The sequence below is a fragment of the Rhinolophus sinicus genome, chromosome 16 (genome assembly GCF_057876585.1).
Source record: "Rhinolophus sinicus isolate RSI-liver-muscle chromosome 16, RSI-T2T, whole genome shotgun sequence".
NCBI lineage: Eukaryota > Metazoa > Chordata > Mammalia > Chiroptera > Rhinolophidae > Rhinolophus > Rhinolophus sinicus.
The window spans coordinates 7,503,581-7,527,304 of record NC_142516.1 but is presented as its reverse complement, the minus strand read 5'-3'; the positions used below and the strand labels follow the sequence as shown (position 1 = coordinate 7,527,304).

Sequence of the window (23,724 nt, the reverse complement as noted above, 5' to 3'; positions counted from 1 at the left end):
GGGAGAGTGAGTGTGTGGCCTGGTACGCAGGGGCCCTCAATAACTAGTGACCCCTCCGTGAGCTGCCTCAGTGACCGCGGCGTCCCTGCACCCCCCACCAGCCCAGTGCACTTGGGAGCACCTCCTCCAGGAAGGAGGTGAGGACCGACTGCATGAAAGGCGAGACTGGGTGAAACGCTGACGCAGCGCTTCCAGCAACACGGCCGTCCTGCCCAGCCTCTGCTAAGCGGCAGCCATGCTGTCTCCACAAGGGGGGAGAACGGTGAAGAGAAGGTAGCAGCACCCCCCACGCCGCCCGGTGAGGAACTGCTGGGCTCTGCTGGCAGTCCACTGTCGTCACACACTTTCCTGGGGCTCCGGGAAAAGAAGACTCACGAGAAGAGAGGTGGACAGAGGGGCCAGAGGATCCAGATCCGGGAAGGGAGGCGCCATGCCCACCTCCACCCCTGAGGCAGCTTGGAGCAGGAGTCCGGTCAAACGAGGCGACCCCCTGGGCACACAGGGTGTCACCATAGGAAAGTTTGCTGTCAGCCCCTGCCCTGACTCATGGCTGGGAGCAACGCATCCCTGGGACTGTGCCCTGCAACTAGCCTGCTTAAGCACAGGGTGGTGACATGTCATGGTGTCACGCCCAGGTGTGCGGTGCACGACAGGTGTCGCCAGTCATGGTGAAGTTGCTGAAGCTTTTCATAAATTAGAGCAAGTTCATCGTTACCTGTAGAGTGTCCCGTTCACTCGCTGCATTGCAAGCCTTTCTGGATGGAAGACAGGGAGGAGGCAGTCGGCCTGTGGGCTGGGCATCGAGCGTGCCAGGGCCTGGTCTGTGCCACAGCTCATGGTGGGGGTGGGGGGTCAGCCTGTGACCATCACCTGCCAGGGGGTGTGGTGGGGAAAGGGCTGAGACCCATTAAACATCTGAGGATTTGGGGGACCAAGCACATGCTGCAATGGGGTCCCAGAGCACTTGACCTAGATGACCGTCAGACTCCCACCAGCCCTGAACTTGGGCCCCTGGACAGCGGACCCAAGATGGGCCTCAAGAACAGTCCCTTCCTGAGTGGAGGATGGAGGAGTCCTCGCAGAGGAACCTGAGCTCAGCTATGTGATGCACCTGCCACAAGGAATGAGGATGTCCCCACACCAGCCGCAGGTGTCCAGGGCCACAGGGTAATATGCAGCCACTAGGACTGGCAGTGGAGAGCAGAGGGAACATTTGCAAAGGAAATCCGGACCTCGTCTGAGTTTGTAAATTGGGTTGCATCCTTGTTTGGCCAATGGGCAAGGAAAGCTGGAGCCCAGGGATAGAGCATGCTGCAGGGGTGGGGAGAAGGCTGAGGACCAAGCGGACACAGGAAGTCGTTCTGCTAAGACAGGGAAGGGTAACGAGAGGAGAGAAAGATGGGAGCCTCCCCCCAAATAGGTTAAGCTTCCTGCTGACCCTGGAAGCGGCACCTGCCCCTGGAAAGGCTCACTGCTGGTGACCAGGTGAGATAGAAGCCAGCTGGGCAGCCCCCGGAGAGATCCTGGAGCACGAACTCTTGGACAGAGCAGGTCACAGAGCAGGTTTGCAGGGACCGGTGGAGAGGACGGAGCCAACAGGAATTCAGTGGTACCTGGTGAAGGACACTGCAACCCTTGCCCCTGGGTCGACGTGCAAGGCGGCCCATAGTTCTGTGTCTGCACTTTCAGTTGGGTTTACCATGGAGTGTTCGGGCATTTTCTATTGAACATCTTAACCTCACACTGGAGTAAGAGGGTGTGCCTGGATTTTAGTCACCGCCTTGCCACTGGAAGAAGGGTGAACATTTCATTTTAAAAAGTTAAGGAAATAATTATCTGGAGACCCGGGGGTTTGCTGGATGGAGGCTCTGGGCTGTTTGATCACTGACCTGGCAGCTCAGGTGTGCTTGCAGCGTGACCGAGGAGGCTGGGTAAGAAGTGGGGTTGCCGCTTCCTGAGCTAATGACCACAGAGTCTGAGATGCTCTGGACCCCTTCAGAGTATCTGGTCTTTCTAGTTTCTTGCTAAAACTCACCCTTTTTCCTCTGAATCAGGGGACGGCTCTATGCCACGCTGGGGCCCAACTGGCGGGTTCCAGTTCGGAATTCTCCCAGAACCCGGAGCTGCGTCTACAGGTATTCACTCATTCATGTGCTCGTTTATTCAATAAATAAACTGTAAGGTGCTTGTTGGATGCTAATCCCTGTGCTAATAGCTGCGAATGAGACGGACACAGCCTCTGTCTCAGTCCATGAGGCTGCTGTTATGGAAGAGGCAGAAAATCCCAGGTGCCAGTGGTCTGGGGTGGGTGGGAGTGTGCTGAGGGGAAAGCAGGGAAGGCCTCCCTGGAGTAAAGACTGGAAGAGTGATAGAAAAGAAAGGGAGGGGAGGTGGAAGGGCAATAAGAGCGCCCCCAGCCCACGGGCCCATGAGGCAGGAAGAGCAAGGTGACTGGGAATGAAGGAAAGTCAGTATTAGAAACAGTGAGAAAGGAGAGAGGGGTGTGAGATGAGGCCCGAGAGGTGGGCGGAGCCACGCCCGGCAGAGGGTAAGGATGGTGTCAGACAATGGACGGGTTGGTGTGAGAGGGGAGGGAGAGGAAGGGTGGTGGCGACCAGGTCCTCCTGGCTGCGGTGTGGGGAGTATGTGGGGGAAGGCAGGAGGGGACGGTGTGAGGCCAGGGCTGAGCAAGAGGAAGATCAGGTTCTGCCCTCAGGTGGGGGAGTGGCTAAGGTGGCTGAGCCGGACAGTCAGCCATGTTTGGTTCATGGGATCAAGGCATCCTTGGGGTTGACTCCGTTGCAGGGGTGGAGGGGTGAGAGAAGAAGACCCCTCGGTTTGTGGCTCAAGCAGCCGGGTGGATGGTGTGCCATTCACTGGGCTGTGGAGGAAGAGCAGCCTGGGGGAGGTGACCGGCTGAGGGAGGCGCCTCACGTCCAGTGAGCAACGGCTCCTGCACACGTGTGGCTGGAGCTCAGGACAGAGGTCTGGGCCGGTGCACGTGCACGCCTTTACCTGTGGCAGAGGGTGACAGAGGAGCACTGAGGAACAGGTGCAGCGCGTGGCGGTGTATGTACACCTGCCCCCACCTTCTCATTCCACCCCACCTCTCCCACTTCCTCGATGCTCCTCCAAGTCTCCTGCCAACACAAGGAGGGGCCACCACAAAGGTCAGGATGGGGGGTGAGTGCTGCTAGGGGCCTGGGTGACGGGGAACTTGCTCACCAAGCCGAGAGCTTTGCAGCACTCAGAAAGATGAGGGAGGTGCGGTTCTAAGGGTGGGTGAGCTCTCTGCGGCCTCAGGCCCTCCCTCCCTGGCCTTGCCCAACACTGTTGAGTCCTCCGACCTGTGGCAGCATGTGGGCTTGGCAGTGAGGGACCCGTGGGCCCCAGTGAGTGACAGGGTGCGTGAGCTGAGCTCCTCTGGGCGATGTCTGACCAGTGTTGTCCCCGTAGCCCCACCGGCCCGTGCACCTGTACGCTGGGGAGCTCAGCAGCAGTGCCCACCATGGAGGGGCCTCTGAGAAGGAAGACTCTGCTCAAGGAAGGACGGAAGCCCGCGGTAAGTGCAGGCCCCCTCTGTCCAGAGGCAGCACGGGCGTCAGTGAAGGGTGTGGGCTCTGGACACCAGCCAACCAGCGTTCCGGCCTGTGCCACTGGGCCTGTGTCCTAGAGGACTTGGCAAGAACGCCGTATGCAGCAGTGTGCACAGTGAGCATGCAGCAAAAGAGTGTGCAGTTGTCTTGAGGGCACGTGGACCTGGGGACCCGGGCAGGTGGGGTGGATACTGCCCCTGGAGGTCTGCACAGCCGGGGATGTTCCCATCCAGACCCTCTCCCCCAGCAACACTGTACAGCAGGTCACAACAAGACAGGGACAAAGCATCAGGAGGCTCTTCAGCCTCCACCACTAGCCCCCAGGCCACGCGTGCTGGACCAGATGCCCCTGGCTCCATGACCCCACCCGTGGCAGGGCCTCAGCCCTGTGCAAAAGCCTCTCTGTTGTTTCCATGGAGCATCTATAGCAAGCTGCCTGTGACCTGCCTGTGACCTGCATCTAGTAGTACCTGCTGGTATCTGCTCTGCCCTTCCTCTCTGGCTCTGGCCCCTGCTTGCCCCTGTCCACTGCCACACAGCCACTTGCCCCTTGGAGAGGCCCACCATGAAGATGCCAGGGCCCAGTCCAGAGGCTGCCTCCAGACACTCCCCTGTCTTGAGAAGCCAGGTGGCTCATGGGTGGGGAGGAGTCTTCCCCCAGCCGTGGGTCACATTCTGTCCTTGACCCAGAGTGTCTCAAAGCATCCTGTGACATAGGGCCTTATGTGTAGCGATTGTACAGACTGCCTGCCTCGCTCACACCCAGAGTCCAGGCCTCAGCCATTCTGAGGCCAGAGCAAGATGGTCCCTGAAAGCAGTGTTTTCCCAAATGCTGGTTGGCCCAAAAATGAGTGATGAAATCAGTTTAGTGGGTCATGACCCATATTTTTGGAGTAGAATAGAATAAAAAATAATGGAGTTCCTGACAGTAAAGCCAAGTGTTGTTTCATGGAGCTTCTTTCAGTCCGACACGCATACACATGTGTGTTGTACACACCTGTGGGGTCATCAGAAAGCTACTGCTTTCACATTCTTGGTGACGCAGTTCCACCCAATGTGGGGCGGGGGCCCTGTGGGTTGTGACGCCCACCAGCCTGCTCCTGTACACGCAACCCTCTTCCTTCCAAGAGAGGGTGTTTGCTTCACCTCTGCAGGACCAGAAGGCCCACCGAAGTGTTTTCCCCAAACCGAGGAGCAGAGGCCCTGAGTGGGAAGCTCCTGCCTTTACAGCTGGAGAAACAGAAGCCACGCCTGCAGCTTGGGCCTCTGGGTTTTCCCACCTCCAGCTGTAAATTCTCCAACTGCATTGCCGTTCATTCTCCGCCAGAGCACCCCTGGAAAACACTATGGTTCTTCCAGGCTACGGCTTACCATGTCCGTAATTTAAAAAAGTTTTTCCCCAGGACATTCTTGGGCCCAGGTCACCTGAACACAAAAGTTATGCCTCGGCATTGTCCTAGATGAGGTGAAAAAAGGAAGGGCTCTCTGAGTTAAGGAGCAGAGCAGGGAGGTAGGGCTTAGGGCAGATGAGCTCAGAGGCACTGAGAAGGCGTCTCCCTCCTTTAGGTCCTGGGTGCAGGTGGCATTGAGGGGTGTGGGGCACCAGGGAAAAGACGTGCCCTTTGCTGGCATTGGTTGGGAAGAGGGGCGCATCCTCCCACCCACGTGGCTGGGTCAGGTATCAGGCAGCCAGGGGACTCCCACCACTCACAGCATGTCACTCTGCCTGCCCTTCCTGTGTAGATGTCGTCGTGGACCAGATACTGGGTCACACTCTCAGGAGCCACCCTCCTGTACTACAGAGCCAAGTCCTTGCGGGGCACAGACAGAAAACACGTAAGTCCTGTGAAAGGACTCTCCGTGCTGGGACTTCCTCTCGTGGGAACTGCGGGGGCTGGGTGGAGGAGGGGAGGGCGGTGGGGTGGGAAGGAGGCTTGCGTGGCCCAGGTCAGCCTTCCTTGGGGAGTGGAGGCTAGGACCTCCTGCCTATGCTGTTGTTCTCCAGTATAAATCCACACCTGGCAAGAAGGTCTCCATCGTGGGCTGGATGGTGCAGCTGCCTGACGACCCCGAGCACCCGGATATCTTCCAGCTGAATAACCCTGACAAAGGTAGGCAGTGGGCCCGGAGCTGGGGCCTGCAGCTCATCTCCACCGTTTCCTCTTTTGCTAAATATGCACCTTGAAATAGTAGGAACTTCTGAGGTTGCTGCTTTCCCTTTGCTTTAGGTTCTGATGTTGCCAGGTCCCCTCACTAGTCCATAAAAGCTGTTAGATCATGGTTGGTGTGTCCACGGAGCAGTGTGCATGCAGGAGCCCTGTGTGGCCTCACCTGTGGCCACCCCTGGAGCGGTAGCCTTAGGGGCTTGGAATAATAATATAATGCTGGTGGCACAGTGACCACGTGGCTGCAAGCGTCTTGCGAGGCTTCCGGGATGCCCCTGTGCCATGAGACTCTGGCAGGGCCCTGGTCCAAGGCCAAATCAGAGAAGAAGCCTTTCACAAGGCCCCACCGTTAACATGCGCAGTCACCTCCCATCCTCCTGGTTCTTCCCCATGACCGTGCTGGGAAGAAGGAGAGGTTCTGGGCGCCACCTCGTCCAGGGACCCCATCTGCACTGACATTCAGAATGGCCATGCCAATCTCCTCCGTAGCCCAAGTCACATGACCAAACCCCACGTTGCCCAGGTCTTAGGCTCTAGCCAGGCAAACTCACCAGCACTGTGAAGTCGCCAAGCATCTTCACACCACAGGAATGTTCCAGTGCAGGGCTCGTGTGCATACAAATCAGTGGGGATCCTGTTCATAGATTCGATGCATCTGGGGTGAAGACCAAGATTCTTCATTTCTAACAAGTTCTCAGGCAAAACGGATGCTGCTGGTCCAGAGACAGCACCTCAAGTGTCAGGCTCCTAATGTTTTTAGCAGGACAGTAAAGAAACAGGAGCCTCCAAATGCCCTGGGGATGCAGAGGAGAGGAGCCACGTTCCCAGCTCTGTTTCTGGGTGATCGAACCCACATACAGCTGCCCTCAGCCTGGCTGCCACCTGAGTTTCTTCCTCCAGGCTCTGAACCCGGATTAGAGGTGGATTCTTTAGCAAATACAGGCTGTGCCTACACAAGTTTGACCTAGAGACCTCATGGCCACGGGACCACAAGCCACTCTTGGGCTTTAGCCCAGAGGAAAGCACTGTCACCAACAGAGGGAAACGGGACACAGCGGGTGGCCAGGGTCCATGGGTAGAATTCAAGGTCTCTGGGAAGTTAAGTGGGAAAAAAATTACATCTTTGTTTTCCATGACCTCCAGTCCTTTAATTAGGAGTGTCAAACTACCAGAATGTTCACAATGCCTATGATTTTGTCTACCAGAGAAGCCACAGATGTTTTCCTATCACGAGTTGTCGCAGACATCTCAGAATCCATTACGCCGTCTCTTTGAAGTTACAGTGCAGCATCCGACCTCCTGACCTTGTACATTGATGAGGAAGCACGTACAGAACTACATCACTCATTGGTTTCCTAGTAGTTTGATAACTGTATTTTATACTGATTTTTTTAATATGTTATTTTATGCATTTGAAAACATTATTTTGAGAAACGTCCACAAGCTCCACCAGAGCCAAAGGCATCATGGGCCGCAAAACGGTCAAGAGCCCTGGGGTGGGCTGGGCGCCTCCTCTGCAGCCCCCATGCTGGCCTTGGGCTGCTCCTGACCTTCCTTCATGGGTTTAGTCCCCCATGTTCACATTTATCTTCAGGCCACAGTCACAGACACGCCCTCCCCTGTGACTCTCTTCTTAACCCGTGGTTTCTCTGCCCATCAGGCAATGTTTACAAGTTCCAGACTGGCTCCCGGCTCCATGCAATACTGTGGCACAAGCACTTGGATGATGCGTGTAAGAGCAACAGGCCTCAGGTAAAGTCACCACAATCCTCCTTGTCACTCTTGAAACACCGTCTCCCACTTTCCATCACCGCCTGTCAGCTAAGGCCCCAGGCGCCCTCTTTGGATGAGCCTTTTCCCATGATTCAGCAGGGCACCGCCTGCTCCGCTTCGAACAAGGCCCGGCTTCAGACCGGAACCTTGAGTCTGCTCCATGTGTCTTGCCCACGGACAGTTAGGTGGCAGGTGCGGTATCGCCTCAAGGTTCAGTCCACAGCATCTATGTAGATCATCTCCCCTAAAGTTGATTCATGGGAAAACTCCAAACTGACTAACGGGCCTCCCGCCCGCCCATCACCCACCCATAGGAATAATAACAGTTCATGTATCGAGAGCCAGCCATGCTGCTGACAAGTGGGGCTCTGGTCTGCTGGGCCTGGCTTGTGGCTCGGTCCCCTCCCCCACCACACCCACTGAGCCAGGAGCAGGCGCATCACTCCAAACACTTCCCGTGCAGGAGCCGGTCCCGCCCTCCCAGCACCCCTGTGAGGCCCATTCTCTTGCCATCTCTGTTTTGCACTGAGGACACTGACGCTTAGGAAGTGGCACCACGTGTTTAAGGTCCCATGGTCAGTGTGCATCTGCCCCACACCGAGTCTGCCCCTGAGCTGTCCGCCTCACGCCTCCCGGGGAACCTCTGCTTGCTTAGCCTCCTGCAGTTGAGCTAAGGGCCTGGAAGCACAGCCTCTGCCATCCAGGCTTGTGAGAGGAATGGCTGCTGCCTCCCCACTCGGGCACAGGAGGGGCAGGCTGGAGCTTCCTCACCCTGGGGGTCGGGTGGGCAGCCCTTGGGCTGCGGTGCCAGCATTGGTGCTCCTTTCCCTAAGGCACCTAGGCTCAGCCAGGAGAGGGAGCTGGGGAGTTGGGTTCCTCTCAGAGAGCTTGGAATAGACGAGGAAGCTTCCAGGAGGAAGTGTGGGCGCCGCTGGAGGCAGCAGCCCCAAGTGTGAGAGCAAAGGCCAGTTCACACCCAGGGGGCTGTCGTGTGGGCCCAGGAGAGGAGGGACATCTGTTGTGCTTGTCACAGCACAGTCACAGACTTCTTGGCCCCTCCAAGCAGTTCTGTAAGTGTGAGGGAGGTGTGGTGGCATGTCTGTAACATAAATGAGGACATATATGACGAGCTGATCAGATTCTAGCGGATAAGAAACTAGAAAGCAGAGTTGGCAGAAAATCCCTGGCAAACGGAACAGTCGGACCGATCCAGGGGTAAACTCGAGCTACCTCAGCAAAGCTCAAAACAAGCTGCATTTCAGTCGCTCGACTCCGCCGTCTGCCTGCTAGGAACGTGTGCGAGGGACATGCTCACACGTGCGTACAAAGGCACGTGGGTAAGAATGTTCCGGGCAGCACTGTCCTTGAGAGAAACCTCGGGGACCCTCAGTCACCCCCTGTTATGCCACATCCGGTAGCGGTTAGGAAGACAGAGGCAGACCCGAGTGTGAGCACTGAAAGGGGATAAGTGAAAAAGCAAAATGTAAAAACGTGTAGCACGACCTCGTTTGTATTAAGATACACATATTTATCACTTGTACACTTGTGCCCAAAATGATATATAAGAAACTGTAACTGTAATTGCCCCGCTCCGTGATGGGAAGACCAGGGGTTTTGATGGGCAGTCACCCCAAGACGATGCAAAGTAAACAAGGTGTGAGGGCATGAACAAGGCTGGTGCCACCTCTGGTCACTCAAGAGAGGAAGAATGTCCTGAACCTCCTCTGCACTGGTCACACCATGTGGGGGGGGGTGCGGGGGGGCCTCATTAGCTCTGAATGCCATTCTTGGAGCAGGAGGCTGGGGTGGCTCCAGGTCTGACAGTGACTGACAGCCCTGAGGAGGGCCACCAGGACAGTGGGGGAGGGGAGAGAACAGGGCCTTGGCACTGAGGCAGCCCCAGCTGGGATCACTGATGGTTCCTCTGAGCAAGAGCCCATTGCCCTCGGGGGAGGTGAGGGGGTAGCCTGAGGGTGGCAGCAGGTCCACAGCAGGTCGCAGGGAACTGGGTCAAACCCATTTGGCAGAACAGGTGTTTGATCAGAAGGACAATCGAATTTCACATGTGGTAAATGTGGGGTACCGTGGCAAGGTTTTGCTCCTTTTGAGTGTTTCTGTCCTACTTTTAGACCTAAGGGAGGGGGATTTTTTATTTCTCTACTCTTTCCCCTTTTTATTTCTAATTTACTTTCAGCCAAATATTTCCGCTCTATGCTGTGTGTCATAATAAAAAGTTGGCAAGAACGGAATATTCCACAGCAGAGGATTATTTCCCTATGCCCCGGGCCAGCCGTGTGATGACATGCAAGGGGGTGCCATGCAAGGCAGTCAGAAATGCATCTCCTCTCATGGGAAATCTCAGCGACTGAGATTAGTTTTCTTTTTGGGGAATTGTATTTGTTAAAATGATACTAACACTGAATACACTTAAATCTCATAACCCCATACCCACGCTCCTGGTTTGCTTGTTTACCGTTCTTGTAAAATGTTAGGGAGTGTATTGATTCCTCATTGTATGGTGAGGGTACATTTTTTAAACTTCTTTTTAGAAATAGAACCATAACTGTCTATTTTCTTCTGTGACTTGCTCTTTTCCTGCAGTGTGTTCTTCAGAGTCTTCTGTGTCAATGTGTGTAACTTTCATTCATTTATTTGGACTGATTTTTTCTTTCTATCAATTCTTCTGTTGGTGATCCCAAGAACGATGTCCTGCTTTGTGCTGTTTGGAACAGTGCTCCTGTCACCATTCTTAAAACTGTCCCCTGGGGCAAGGAGATGCATTGTTTCCAATTTATCAGTTTGAGCAAATTGACACCAACATGGATTTGTTTTTGATGAAGTTACTTCTCGTCACACCTGCCACCTCCCCCGCGCCCCTCCCGCTGGCTTCCCTTCCGAACGCAGATGCCCATTGGGGTCCGTGTAATTTCACTCCAAGAGCAGTTGTATTTTGACCCAGAGATAGTGGCTGAGAGTGTGGGCTGGGTCTTAGCCTTGCCACTTAGGCACTGTGTACTCTGCCTCTCTAAGCCTCAGTTTCCTCATCTTTATAATGGGGATACGTCTAGTACCTGCCTCGTGGGGTGGATGTGAGGACTTGAGGATGCAATGCACGTGAAGTCCTCAGAGCAGTGCCTGGCCCACAGCGGCCACTTAGCAGATGGTAGTGGTCATTATTGCTGTGCCCTCTCCCCCCAGACCCGCTCATTCACAGACGAATGGGGAAGGCCTGGTCCCTTCCCTTAGGGACCACCTCTGGTCCCTTTCCAAAAAGTTGGAACTTTCACAAAAGGCTGAGCTTTCTCTCCTAGGTACCTGCAAACCTTATGTCATTTGAATAAGTCTCTGCAGGACGTGGCATGACTTCAGAGGCTTCTGGGAGCCCGGCCTGGAACTGGTGGTGACGCACAGGTCCTGGGCACAGGCTGATGGCCCAGGTGCTGGGAGACTCACAGCTGGACCCAAGGGGACGTGGCCTGTGGCCTCATAGTCCAGAGGGCCCGCCAGAGCAGGCCGTACCACCAGTCCCCAGCGACTGTCATGACTCATTCTGCAGCAACACCCGCCCTCCCTCTCTGGGCCCTCGTGCATCCACCAGCTGCTGCTGTGACTAGAGAGCATTCAGCCCACGTTGGGTCCCTACTGCTCTCTCCTGCACGAAAGAGTGGACAGTGTTAAGCTGTGTGGGGGACCAGAGAGAGGGCACTGGCTGTGAACTGGCTTTTTACACCCCAAGTGCATGGGGTTGCTTGCCCACAGGGCGGCCTCAGATTTTGTACAACCCCCGAAGCGTCCTCTGCGTGTACATGCCGTATACATGTGCTTGCGAGCGGCGAGCAAGTGTGAACTCTTCGAGAAACATGCATTTTGGCACAAGACTCGTGACATCACACACTTCATTGGCTTTGAGGCCCTGCTTTCACCTGAAGTGACAGCCTTGTCACCCAGGAAGGTCAGAGTGAGAGCCCAGATCCCTCCTGTTTTACTGTAAACAAACAATGCCTTAAACTGTGTCTTGTTTTCTGTTCCTATGGGTGCTACTCATCTGGAAGGCTGCTCCCTGGGCCCGGGTCCCTTCCAGGCCTTGTTGCTGTCGGCTCTTCTGAGACAGGCTTCAGGCTGGGGGGGGAGGGGGCTTGGGCCCCTGGCCTGCTTGCTTCCTCCCAGCCCCTCTCCCGTGGCCCGAGGCCCTTCTCTTCTCACCCCCTCCGCCCAGGCCAGAATGGAAAGTTGTGACGCTTTCCCCAGCTTCTCAGAAGCAGCTTGGAGGCCGCCATGCTCATGGCAAACGGTTGCGCCAACCTCTTCCCACAGGCCAGGCTTCTGTTCCCATCATCTCACCCTTTGCCTCCACTGCCAGGCCAGGGCCCATTGGGATTCCCGATTACACTGGGGAGCTGAGTGACACTGAGGCCTTAAGCTCCCTCGTCTTGTCCCCGAACCCAGTCACCAGCAAGTTTTCCATCATCCAAATCCAAGGGCACAATTGTTGATGACCATGGTGACGAGAAAGCAATGCCCTGGGAGTGAACAGCCCACGTCCTGCATTCAGTTACGAGCTCTTCACACGAACAACGTCCTTTTCTGTTACTGTCATATTTTAAGTGACTTTTATTTTGCACAAATACATTTTTATTCAAAATAATGAATAAAAATTAACTTCATTTGTGGTAGCTTTATCACCATAGCTCCCCTCCCTCCCCCATCTCTCTCATCTGGGTGCCCTAATTCTAAGAAGGAAACCCGAAAATGATTTTTTGAAAGAAGCTGAATTTCTGGGTCCGTGTTGCTATCATAGTTTCATGGCTCACACGAGATCAGACATCAAACTACCCCTAACAGTTTCTGGGCAATATGTTTCAAAAGAGCATCTTAACCAGTGAACTGTGATAGGTCAGATAAAAAGCGACTAAAGGACCCACCACTGTATTTTGATCAAATGGTGACAACTTTTCTAAAACCTTGAATGAATTGGTGAGGAAAGGAGTTGTCATCAGGAGCTTGTTTTGTGGTTGAGCTTTACTCTGTGTGCTCAATAACTACCCCTGCTCTGGAGCAAGTTCTAGAATGCTCTCATGCCAGGAGAAACTCCAGATGGTAAAGTGGAGGCCTTCAAACACTGGCCATTGGTACTTTGCATACCCACCTGCAGCCAGGGTCTGGATGCGGGCACCCGATTCATACCAACGACTCTTCAAATTAGCCTCTGGAGGCTGAATGAAAACACCACACTCCAAACGCCTCTCACCAGACCTGTGCAGTGTGAACGCTCTGACTTACGTTCAAATCTGATTCTACCTGTTAGTTTTTAAGTCTTCAGTTTGGAGGAACGTGCAACAGTGGAACATCAGCCACTTCTTTTCCTTGTGCTTCTCCACTCTTCGACTGTTCTGGCTTTTCTCACATGAAATATTATAGATGTCGATCCAAAAACCTGCGAATTTCAGGCTCGACTTAATCAGATGAGGTTCTGCCCTCTACAAAATGTTCGTCTCTTTCACAAATTAGGTTCTCTTCTGAGTCTAATGTGAGACAGCACATTCGCCGTTCTTTTCAAAGTGTTTAGTCTTTTCGCTAATTGAAAAGGATCCCACACCCCCTCCTAGAAACCTTCTTAGCTTGGACTCTTGAAGAATCTGTTCAGACCTCATTGGCAAAGCCCCCGTAGAACTGGTAAGCACCTCGAAGGTACCAGAGAAGTCCTGAGACAGGGGCTTGGGGCCGAGCAAGTGAATGAAATTCAGGTTGTCTGCTCAGTGTCGGCTTGTCCCTCAAGCTGCAAGGCAGGGACGGAGGGGCCAGGCACAGACCCCAGCGGGGACGTCCATGGGTGGATGCTCCCCCTGGAGGGAAGTGTTTCTGCTTTTTTCTCCTTGACGGTCCACAGTGCACAAATGTTTGTGACACCATTGAAGATACATGTCTTGCATGCATGTGCTGTATCTTTTTTTTTCCTTCAAGCAAACATCACGGCACCCCAAAAGGAGAGTTACAGAATGCTGTCTACAAACTGGAGTAGATAGCTGGTGCCCCAAGAACAGCTCCCTCACCGATTCCTGGGAGTAATTTTCACCCGTTTGAGTTGAACGTGTTTTGTAATTCATGATCTACCGAGTGCATTCTGACGAATGAAACACTTCCTGGAGGATTTATTTGATGGAGAACAGTAGAAATATTGTTCTGAGTATGCCCGGTGAGGGAGTGTGGCCCCTTTCTCTTCCCTGAAGAAGCCCATTGATCACACTGTCCTACTGTGGAATCGAAAGAGGAAGATACTTGAAGGGATTCTGTTTGGGAAAGAACCCGCTCTCTCTTGCCAACTGAATTTATAAAGCATTTTTTCTTGCCAAGATGGCCAGTATTTCTTTCATCATCTTCCTCCCAACACCTGTATTTTTTAGAATGCCATTTTACAGGTGGAAAATGGTCCATGAAAATGGGAAGCCATCGGCAAGCAGGGTCTGCTTTCATTCCACAAGTGGAGTCTAGAGCTCCCACTCATGTTACTGATGCTTATAACCAGGAGAACGTTGCCAAAAACACAACCTAACTTATTTTCAGTGACTTCATCAATGACTTTAATGAGTCCCACATCATACTGGCATGTTAGGTGATTAAAATGTTTAAAAAAGAAAAACAAACACAACTACCAGAGTCCCTTTGAAAGAAAAGATTCTCTGCGCATAACCACCCATACATTCATCTGCCTCTCTAGTGAGTGCTTCCTGTGTGCCAGGCGCTACCCCGGATATGAAAGGACAAAACACTTGATGGCTGCCCTGGAGGAGCTGACCACTCAATGAAGAAATAGTTCTCACGCTGCATCTCCTCTAGCAAGTCCCTGCCTCTCTCCCAGCAACAAGTACAACCCTGTGCAGCTGCCACCAGGAAGGTTTCTAAAGGCTGCACAGATGAAAGAGCCTCTTGCCCTGCCAGTTCAGGGGCAGTGAGAACTAGGTGGTCCCAGAGGCTGGTTGGCCCAGAACCGGCAGGAGCAGAGCTCTGCTTGGGAACGCGTAGGACTCCAAGGTGGAAAGAGAGCAGGGTCCTAATGTTTGCAGTATTTACTTCCGAGGCCTTTTGGGCTTACTTTCAGTGTTCAATGCAGCGTGAGTGACAGCTGCATTTTCTTGGGTGTGGAAAACTTGGAACTTCCCATGGACCACCTCGCAGCCCTGCCTTCTGCGTGCGAGTGTACTGCCCGTTCTATAACCATTATCTCTTTACCCATTTCTGAACAACTGTGACCCTTCAGTAATGAAACAATAGTAATTAATTTATTAGTATGGTATAATCTTTAATAAATTTCGTGCCAAAATGCATGGTTTTTCACTTAGCATTCAAAATGTTGTGTAGAGAGTAGTTTTCAATTTCTTATGTATTCTTCAAAGTAAATTGGAAATCAGTTTCTACATTTTAATTCCTTTCTTGTTAATCTGTTGCATTCTCCTGGGTTGTCTTTTTTTCCAGCAGACCCCCTGCATGCAGTTGTGTAAAGACTTTCTCTAATTCCTATAAAGTGTCTCACCTGCAATAACCACTGGACATCAGCCCTCCGGGGATTCTTTAGATTTTGGGTGAAGTATTTTGTTACCTCAGTCTTGTATCAAGTTGCTGTATTTTTCAGCTTGTTACACTGATAATTGTTTCACTAATTAAATACTTTAATGTACAAACATCTTTGTTTACTTTGAAATTAAATGTGTTTTCCAATGAATATTGCTCAATTCATTAAAGTCACGTGCATTTCACTTAGCAAAGAGTTGCTGTGCCAGCTACAGGCATGAAGGATGTGTGGGGCATCCCAGTTAAGAGGTACTGGAACGTAAATGACATATATATGAGCAGTGCCCTCAGGAAGGGACACAGTCAGTGCTGTGGGCACTCAGAGGGAGGTGGGGGGATCTGTGGAAGCTTTAGAAGGCAGTGGACATTTGGAGATTCATTTCAGAGATCTCCGAACACAAGGAGAGTGGAGCAGGCAGGGAGACAGAAAGGAAACAGAGGAGGAGGAGGTTGGGGAAAGCAGCCAACCCAGTCTCACTGAGTAAAGGATGGGGGGGGAGTAATAGGATCCAAGTCTGAAAAGATATGTTGGGGGGAGTTCATGAAGTTAGGCAAAAACCTGAAGCTCACTCTAGCTTGCTTAAGAGAAAAAGGGGGACTGTCTTACAAGGTGGGGGTGGGCTGTTTTACAAGGGTTGTCTCCTGGAAACCTGAGGGGAGGACCAAAGTGGAGTCTCAAGGAGCCAGAATGAGAAGTAGATAGCCCCTACATCTTTTTCTCTCCCTTTCACTCTCTCCCTAGACTGGCTTCTCTGCTGGGAGGTGCAGAAGCAAAGGAGTCCAGGCCTTACTGGGAAAGCAAGTCATTGAGGGAGTTGCACCAGGGAGGGACATGATACAAGGTGATCAAGGGAGCCCCGGCCCTGCCTGCCTCAGTTTCCCAGCTAGTGACTTCCAAAGCTGCAGTGGCCGATTCTCCAAGCACAAGCTCCCCCCCACACACTCCTCAGTCTCTGTTCCACCGCCCCAGTTCCAGGCTAGAATGGCCACACCTCCCTAGCCTAGACAAGCCCTGCTAGCTGAGGGACCCTAGTTCACCTCACGATTTAGATGGCACAGTGACCCCCTAGCTTTACCCAGATGGGGTAGCTGCCTCAGCCACGGTGCAGTGTTCAAAGGCTCTGAGACGGATGTATCTGACTTGGGAAGGAGGATGGTGGGATGTGGTGGTTGTCACACAGCTGGACAGTGATGAAGGCAAGACTTGAACCCACGATTGGTAGCCTGCAAAGCTCCAGCCCCTCAGCCTCACTGCGTCAGGTGCCACAAACGACCACCAGGAGACAGCAGTACTTCCTCTTGGTGGATGGAGAGATCCGCGAGCTAACTCAGACTGTGTGGCAGAATGCCTGTTTAGCCTTGAAGGTGGGCATGTAGCCCCTGCGCGCAGCCAGCCACCGCCCGGGCACCCGCGGAGGGGGGAGGGGGGAATGGGCGGGGCCACCTGCGTGGGCGGGGCAAGATCGCGGGCGGGGCCTGGAGGGGCGGGGCTGAGGGCGGAGCTCTGTTCCCCGCAGGGTTGAGGAGGGCCGCGAGTGAGCGCAGTATGGGGGCTCTGGTGAAAAAAGGCGGGGCCGTGCCTGTGGGCGGGGCACTGGAAAGGGCGGCTCCCAGAGGGCGCCGTGCTACATTACAAAGCGCCTGGGGGTACTGAGGTGTGGAGGAGCGACGTTCAACTGAGCCGACCCTTGGGGTGAAGGCGGGGACCTCACGGGAGCTCTGTAGCGGAGGGGTAGGTGACCTGGGCCTGGGTTAGTGCAAAGGGGCAAAGAGAGGGAGGGGCGGGGCCGTGGACAGTACACAGCTGAATGGGCCTTTCGTGTGTGCATGCCTAACAGAGGTGCGGAGAACAAGCTTTGGGAACCGGGTTGGGACCAGGGTGGGATGGGCGTGGCTAGAGTGCGGGGCGGGGACGGGGCGAGGCACTGGCTGGGTTGAGGAGCGTGGGGTAAGCTGGGCTGAAGTTCCGGGAATGGGGGGCCCGGAGCGGGGTCTCGACGCAGCTGAGGGGCACGGAGTGGGCAGGGCTGAAGTTCGGGGCGGGGTCTGGACTCGGCTAGGGGCAAGGAGTGGGCAGGGCTGAAGTTCGGGGCGGGGCAGGGGCGGGGCCTGGGCCGGGCGGAGGCGCTCGGGGCGGGGCGTGGGCTGCGGCGCGTGAGCCTAGAGGCCCTCCGAGGCCCGCCGAAGCCCGAGCCCACCCGAGTGCGCCCGAGCCCGCGGCCCCCGCCCCGGGGCGATGGAGCAGGAGCTCGGTGGGGAGGCCGCTGCGCTCCTGCGGCAGAAGAGGGCGGCGCTGCGGCGCAGGGGGTGCAGCTTCGAGAGCCCCAGGTACCGCGGACAGGAGGGGTGCGGCTGGGAGGGGCAGAAGCGGGGTGCCGGCCACGTGTGGGGGGTGGAGGTCGGAGGGAACCGAGGGCTGCGAGGCCGCGGCGCGGGGTGCGGTCGCTGGGGGGGAGGTCTGAGGGTATCCGGCGAAGAGCCTGGGCCGAGCGACGGGGGATCGAGGGGGCTGGAGCATACGAGCGGCAGGTGCGAAGGGGGTCACCCCAGAGAAGAACCTGGCGAGCGTCGGGAATCCAGACCAGATGAGACGCCCGCAAAGCGTTGGTCCTATGGCAGGCCCGGAGCAGAGCTTTGGCTCTCGGCGGAATCCGGGCTGTGGAGAACGCCCTGCCCGCCGCTTGTAAATTGCTCAAGGACAAGGTCGGGAAATAGCCCTGCTGAAGTCCAAGGGAGGTTTCCCTCCTCCGGGGAGCCTCTCTGCGCTGCCCCAGGACCCGGGCCAGCTCCAGCCTCCCCATCCTCGCTCCGCAGGTAACGCACACCTGCTGCCTCACAGCCCCGCCCATCCTGGCACCGTGTGGCCCCCTGCAGGTGAGGTCTCTCGCGCCCCTCTGACCTGCCGACACCTTTCCTCCGCTGGGGGTGCCCGTGCCCCGGCTGGCCTCCTTCCTTTGGCCTGGGGACTCTCCCGAGATGCTCGGTTCCCCCTCCTCCCTGGAACCTTGCCCCACAGACACGCCCTCCCTCGCCGGGTTTGGCGGCGCTCCCTCTGCTCTGCCAGCCCGGTTCCCTCCGAGGGCATTTTCTTAACTTGGAGTGCCTTCTCCTGCTCCAACATTGCTGATGTTGGCCCTGCTATTTTTCAGCTCCCCCCGCGCTTCTAGATGACTCCCGCAGCCTGTCCACTAGACTTCCCCTCTTTATTCTTTCTTCTCTCAAATCCACATCCTCACTGGCTGCAGGAAGGGGCTTACCCAAACTGTCGGCTGTGCCCCGCCGGCTGCCTAACCGCTCTCTCCCGCCCCTCCCCCGCGCCGGCTATCAGGAGCTCTCCATCTCCCACAGATGGGGACTGGGGTAGGGAACAAGGAGAGATAGAAGCCAGGAGGCCAAAAAGAGGGTTCCACTGCTAGGCTGAAAAACAAACCAGTCTCCTTAATATGAGGTCTGAGTCCTTGCACACCTTGCCTCATCCTTGGTGCTCCTGCAGTGCTGGATGAGAGTGAGTATAAGCGTCATGAGGACAGGGGCCATTGCTGTCCTGGTCCCTGCTCTGTCTGCAGAGCCTGGCTCAGGCCTGGCCCATTACAGACAGTCATTATCTGCTGAGTGATGAAATGCCTGACCAGCTGGTAATTCTCTTATGCTGTGCTTTTTCTCATCAGTGCCTTTACTCATATCATGCTCTTTTCTGTGGTTACTGCCTAACCCCTCCTCCCCTGGGAAGTCTTCCCTGAACCCCAGGATGAACTCAGGGCTGTATTAACGCTCTGCATTATCGGCTCTTCCACATGCCGTTGTGTATAATTACCTGGGAGATCCTATTTGTCTGGGAGGACCACACAGATACGATCTCTGTCCTTCTGGTGCTTCCTCTCGTGTTGCTGGGACATGAGGATGCGGAAGAGTGTACCAAGAGATGAGGCTGAAGAGATGAGCCCAAAGCCGGATGCAGGCTGGATCCAGGTGTGAGGGAGAAAGCTTAGAGGAGCGCTGTCCAGGAGAGCTTGCGAAGCATTCTCCAATCTGTGCTGTCTGAAACCGTAGCCACCAGCCACCTGTCACTCCGAGCACTTGAAATATGGCTAGTGCAACTAAGGAACTGAACTTTAAATGGTATTTAACTTTAATTAACTTAAATTTAAATAGCCACATGTGGCTAATGTTTGCAATATTGGACAGCACCAAATAGAAAGTTTTTCTCTTGCTCTGAATTCTCACTTTTACCATCCTCTCCTTTCTCCTCATGACCTTACCCACCTGAAAGACTAAAGGACGTCTTGGCCTCCAGCGGTGTTTTTTCTCTATTGAACACACCATAATATTACTGTATAAGCCTTAGAAATAATGATTACCAATTTTCTGGTGACAAAAATAATTCATGTTTGCTGGAGGACAATTTATCTAATCCGCCTTTATTATTGTACGTGCAGTTTCTTGCCAGATTGTCACTCTTACTAAAGACACATTGAATCCATGTGCATTAGCCTGTGTATGAAGAGGTGCTCTGTTTCCTTCAGGAAAATTCGTAGAAGTGAGAGGGATTATCGGATCTGAGAAAATGATCAGTTTAAAGGCTTTTGAAACAGAAATTGTACCATTGTACAGTTCCCCCAAAAGCATATACGTGTGTCTGTTTTTTCTCATCTCCAGTGCTAAGCATTATCATTTATAAATGTTTGCCAACGCGGTACCTGTGTTTTAATTTGACTTTTTGTTTAGTAGGGAGGTGAAACTTTTTTCTCATGTTTATTCGTAATTTGTATTTCTTTTTAAATAAAATATATATGCATGCACTTTGTCCATTTCCTTTTGGAATGTTTATCTTTGCCTTATTGAATTGAAGCACTTTTTACTTATTAAGGGAATGAAGTTTTTTGGTCAAATATGTAGCAAATATTTATTGCAGTTCATTATTTGCCTTTTAACTTTATTTGTGGTGTTTTTTTGTTAAAGTTTTTACTATGATTGGTTTTTTTTTTAATATAGTCAAATCTATTCCTCCAGTTTATGCTTAATTAGGAAAGACTTCCCTAACTTAAAAGAGATCAATGTTTAGCTATAATTCTCCTATTGTTTTTGTTGCTCTAAAAAAATATTACCTCTTTAATCCATTAATCTACATTATTGCACGTTTAAGTGAGACTATTAAGAGCTACCTTGTATTGGACAGACATAATGGACTCTTCGGGCTAACAGGAGAAAAATCACCTGTGAAAGTTCTTAACCATATGAGTGTGTGGGTCCTTACCCCAGGCCGATTGTTCCAGAAAGGCCAAGGTGGTCGTGGGGTGTGGGGATGTGAAGGAAGCCCGGTAGTTGATTCTGATGGACAGCAGGGGGGTGGGGAACAGCCTCTCCTCATTTGTGGGCGCGTTGCCAGGTTAGCCTCCTTTACTGCAGAGGCCTCAGTGACTTCTCATTTCCTATCAGATCAAGTTTAAATGCCACTGCCTCGTGTTCAGGCCTTTTAGAATCTGGTTTAACTATATTTACTTACTCATCTTATTGATATGGGGGAGGGAAGGCATTACTTTCAGGATGGCAACTGTCTTTGCTAAATATCCCACATCAGCTCTCATAACTGGTGGGCAGACACAATGCATAATGAATATAAAGGAGCAAGGAGTGGCCCAGGTGTTAGGCCTGCAGGCAGGTGGCGGTGAGAGGCCAGCTGGGGAATCAGGAGGCCATAGGGCGAGACGCTTCTGTGGTTAGACCACTTGCCCTAGATATATGTGTCCTGATTTTTACAGGAAGGTATTTCAGATGGTTTTCAAGAACAAGGGCTTTGGACTCAGACAGACCTCAGTTCAAATTTCTGTCCTTTCACCTGCTGTGTGTGTGGCTTGGGACAAGTGGTTAACCCCTCTGAGGCTTGGTTAACTCCTTTGTAAAATGACAGTGACACATATCTCACAAGACTGATGTGAGCTTTAAAGGAACTAGCTTATGCAAAGTGCTAAAAAACAGTATCTGGCACAAAGCATTACTAAATGGCAACTTTTATGGACAAAAACGGTTAACACTTATATGAAAGTTCTCAACCTTTCCTTCCCCTTGCCTCATTAAATTGCTAGCTTTGCCTATTCAATTTTTCCTCCTGTGCCTGCGGAGCAAGGTCCTGCCTTGCTGTTGTGCATGTTCCAGCTGCAGATTTAGGAAGAGGGATTGAGAAGAAGGACTATAGGTGCTCAGGGCGCTGGTTAGGACTGGCTGGAAAAAAACTTTTATGGGGTGTTTAGAGGTGGGCGGTGCCAGAAACACCTGTTTTGTATGAAGGAGGCCAATAGGTCTCCCTATTGTTTTGTTGCTTAAAGATATATTTCAAAAAAATAGATCTGTTATCTTTGGTGACCTTGTGGTGATTCAGAAACACAGTCAATGAACCCAAGTTATTTTCAGTTACTCTTCTGTTGCTGAGCTGGGTCCTTTTGGCTACAACACCGGACCCCGTTTCCGTCACAGTGTTAACAGGGTTACGTACTAGTAGGATTGATTTTGCAAGGCAAATTCTAAAGCTCAGAGAATCTCCCCTGAAGGGAACTTGACACATCACTTAGGTCAACACCGCAGACAGTGGTAGTCAAAGTATGATCCCTGCACCAGCGGCATGGGCATTACCTGGGAATTTGGTGGACGTGCAAATTCTCATGCTCGAGCCCAAATCTACTCAATCAGAATCTCTGGGGATGGAGCTCAGGAAACTGAGAACGAGTTTCTAGTTGGATACTGTGGTTCTCAGTCCTAACACATGAGACTCACTGGGAGGGCTACTTAAACAGTTTCCTGGGCCCCACCCCCAGTGATTCACTAGGTCGGGTGGGTCTATGAATTGTATTTCTCACTAACTCACAAGTAATGCCAGCACTGCTGGTCCATTTTGAAAAGCAGTCCTCGAAGGTAATGCAGGGAGCCCACTACAGGATAAGGCAAGCCGTTGTAGTATTGGGCAGCTCTATTGTCTTTCCCTGATTGCACAGTCAGAGCTTACTTCATTATACTTGCCACCCATTCAAGATTCTGCTTTCATAATCATTTGCGGCAGCAATGCCTGCAGTTCTGACTCCAGGTGAAAGGTGGGGGCTTGGATTGTGGGGTGCAGACTCGGTCAAGTGGTTCTTACTCCGGCCGTCCAGTTGTGATCACTATTGAAGAGTTCTTTAGCCATAAGCTGGACTAGTAACTCATTGCCATCTTTTCTGATTGGGGCCTTACCAGTTGTTAATTTTTGTTTCAAAGATTATCGAAGGCTATGGGTAACAAGCAAAGGAGAATCGTGCGGTCATGCAATTGCAAAATGCTGGGGTAGCCCAAGCTTTGGGAGAGGGCAGAGCCAGGTGTTCAAATAATGGCATCAGTCTTTCCCAGGCAATTGACAATAATGTCAATTGTCTTTTCTGGGTTGGCTTTATTCTCAAGGTCTTTCTTCATGGAGGCAAAGAAAATTAACTATCCCAGGCTTACTTTCTACCAATGGACAACCCCAGCAGAAAGATAGGGCCTCTTTCTCAGTGGTTCTAGAGCATGTGCCAGGCTTGACATTCATTGGATCTCTTGGGTTCTATGCTCATCCCTGAGCCAATCATTTTGGCCAGAAGGGAGTATAACATGCTAATTGGCTGAGCCTGTGTCATATGCCCAACCCAGAACTGAGGGATTAGATCACTTCCATCCATAGAGACCAAGAGACAGTGATTGCCCAAAGGAAAAAAATCAGTGCTATTACCAGAAGAGGGATGGATACTAGATTGGGGTGGGGCAGGCGGGGTAGGGGAGAGGGGCGGAGTGCAATTACATCTGGGAAGCTTTCCAAGACACCGATACCCACATGCCACTCCAAAGTCACAGAATTGGGGTTTCTGTATTTATTTTAGTTCTTGTAAAAGACTACCTTAGTTCAATGGTTAAATTATGCTTACTGTGTTTAGCCAGAGTGGGTGCAGAGCCCTACATAGACAGAAGATTGGGAATTACAAATGGAAAACATTTTCTACTTTCCCAAATATTGCTTCCTACATGGTAACTTCCTTATTAGTAATGTACATAACTCATGCCTTGTGAGAACAAATTCGATGCCAAGACAAATGCTTACTTGTGCCTGAATGTGGTTTGCCTGGCCAAGAGAGGATCAGAAAAGAACAATTATCCATTATGCTTTGGGTTGCCTTCTTCTTCCTTATGTTTCTCCTGACTCTTAGATTCTTAGATTTTTTTTTTTTTTTTCATTTTTTCCAGGAGACTTTTTTTTTAGGTAGTTTTGTGAACAAGTATTTTAATGTGAGCTGTTTTCATAGTCTTCGTTCCTCCATATTATGTCTTTTTGTTTGTGTCAAGCTCGTAAGTATTTAATCACAAATAAATCTGCTGCTGTCAGTTTTCTTTTGGAAAAACAGCAGACTTCCTGGGAAGGACTATTAAGGGCTGTCCTTATTGGGCTGACATAATGGGCTCTTAGGGCCAACAGAAGAAAATTAATTTTCATATTATGTCTGTTCTCCTATGAGAAGGAAAGAAATCTTTTATTATTCACTAAGAGTTTAAGTTAATATAAACCAGCTTCCTTTCTTAGAGGAAGACAATAGTCAAATTAGTTTTGCTGTGGAAGGTCAATATGAAAA

The 23,724-nt window shown here is 52.2% G+C and overlaps 2 protein-coding genes across 14 annotated transcripts in view; both read left to right on the top strand.

Moving 5' to 3' along the window:
• Positions 1-15,251, top strand: part of RALGPS1 (Ral GEF with PH domain and SH3 binding motif 1) — a 289,205-nt gene extending 273,954 nt beyond the window's left edge. For 5 of the 12 annotated variants that reach the window (XM_074331041.2, XM_088793587.1, XM_074331039.2 and 2 more), the window contains 6 exons: positions 2,055-2,135; positions 3,457-3,562; positions 5,340-5,432; positions 5,602-5,707; positions 7,422-7,513; positions 10,235-10,836. In XM_074331041.2, coding sequence (XP_074187142.1) covers positions 2,055-2,135; positions 3,457-3,562; positions 5,340-5,432; positions 5,602-5,707; positions 7,422-7,513; positions 10,235-10,369 — 613 coding nt within the window. In that variant the 3' untranslated portion in view covers positions 10,370-10,836. The other 7 variants (XM_088793588.1, XM_074331044.2, XM_074331047.2 and 4 more) reach the window with 4 other exon arrangements.
• A 1,986-nt stretch (positions 15,252-17,237) lies between these two features.
• Positions 17,238-23,724, top strand: part of GARNL3 (GTPase activating Rap/RanGAP domain like 3) — a 124,143-nt gene continuing 117,656 nt past the window's right edge. Inside the window, exon 1 of one of the 2 annotated variants that reach the window (XM_074331031.2) lies at positions 17,238-17,428. In XM_074331031.2, coding sequence (XP_074187132.2) covers positions 17,337-17,428 — 92 coding nt within the window. In that variant the 5' untranslated portion in view covers positions 17,238-17,336. The remainder of the gene's footprint in view (positions 17,429-23,724) is intronic. The other variant, XM_019728603.3, reaches the window with a different exon arrangement.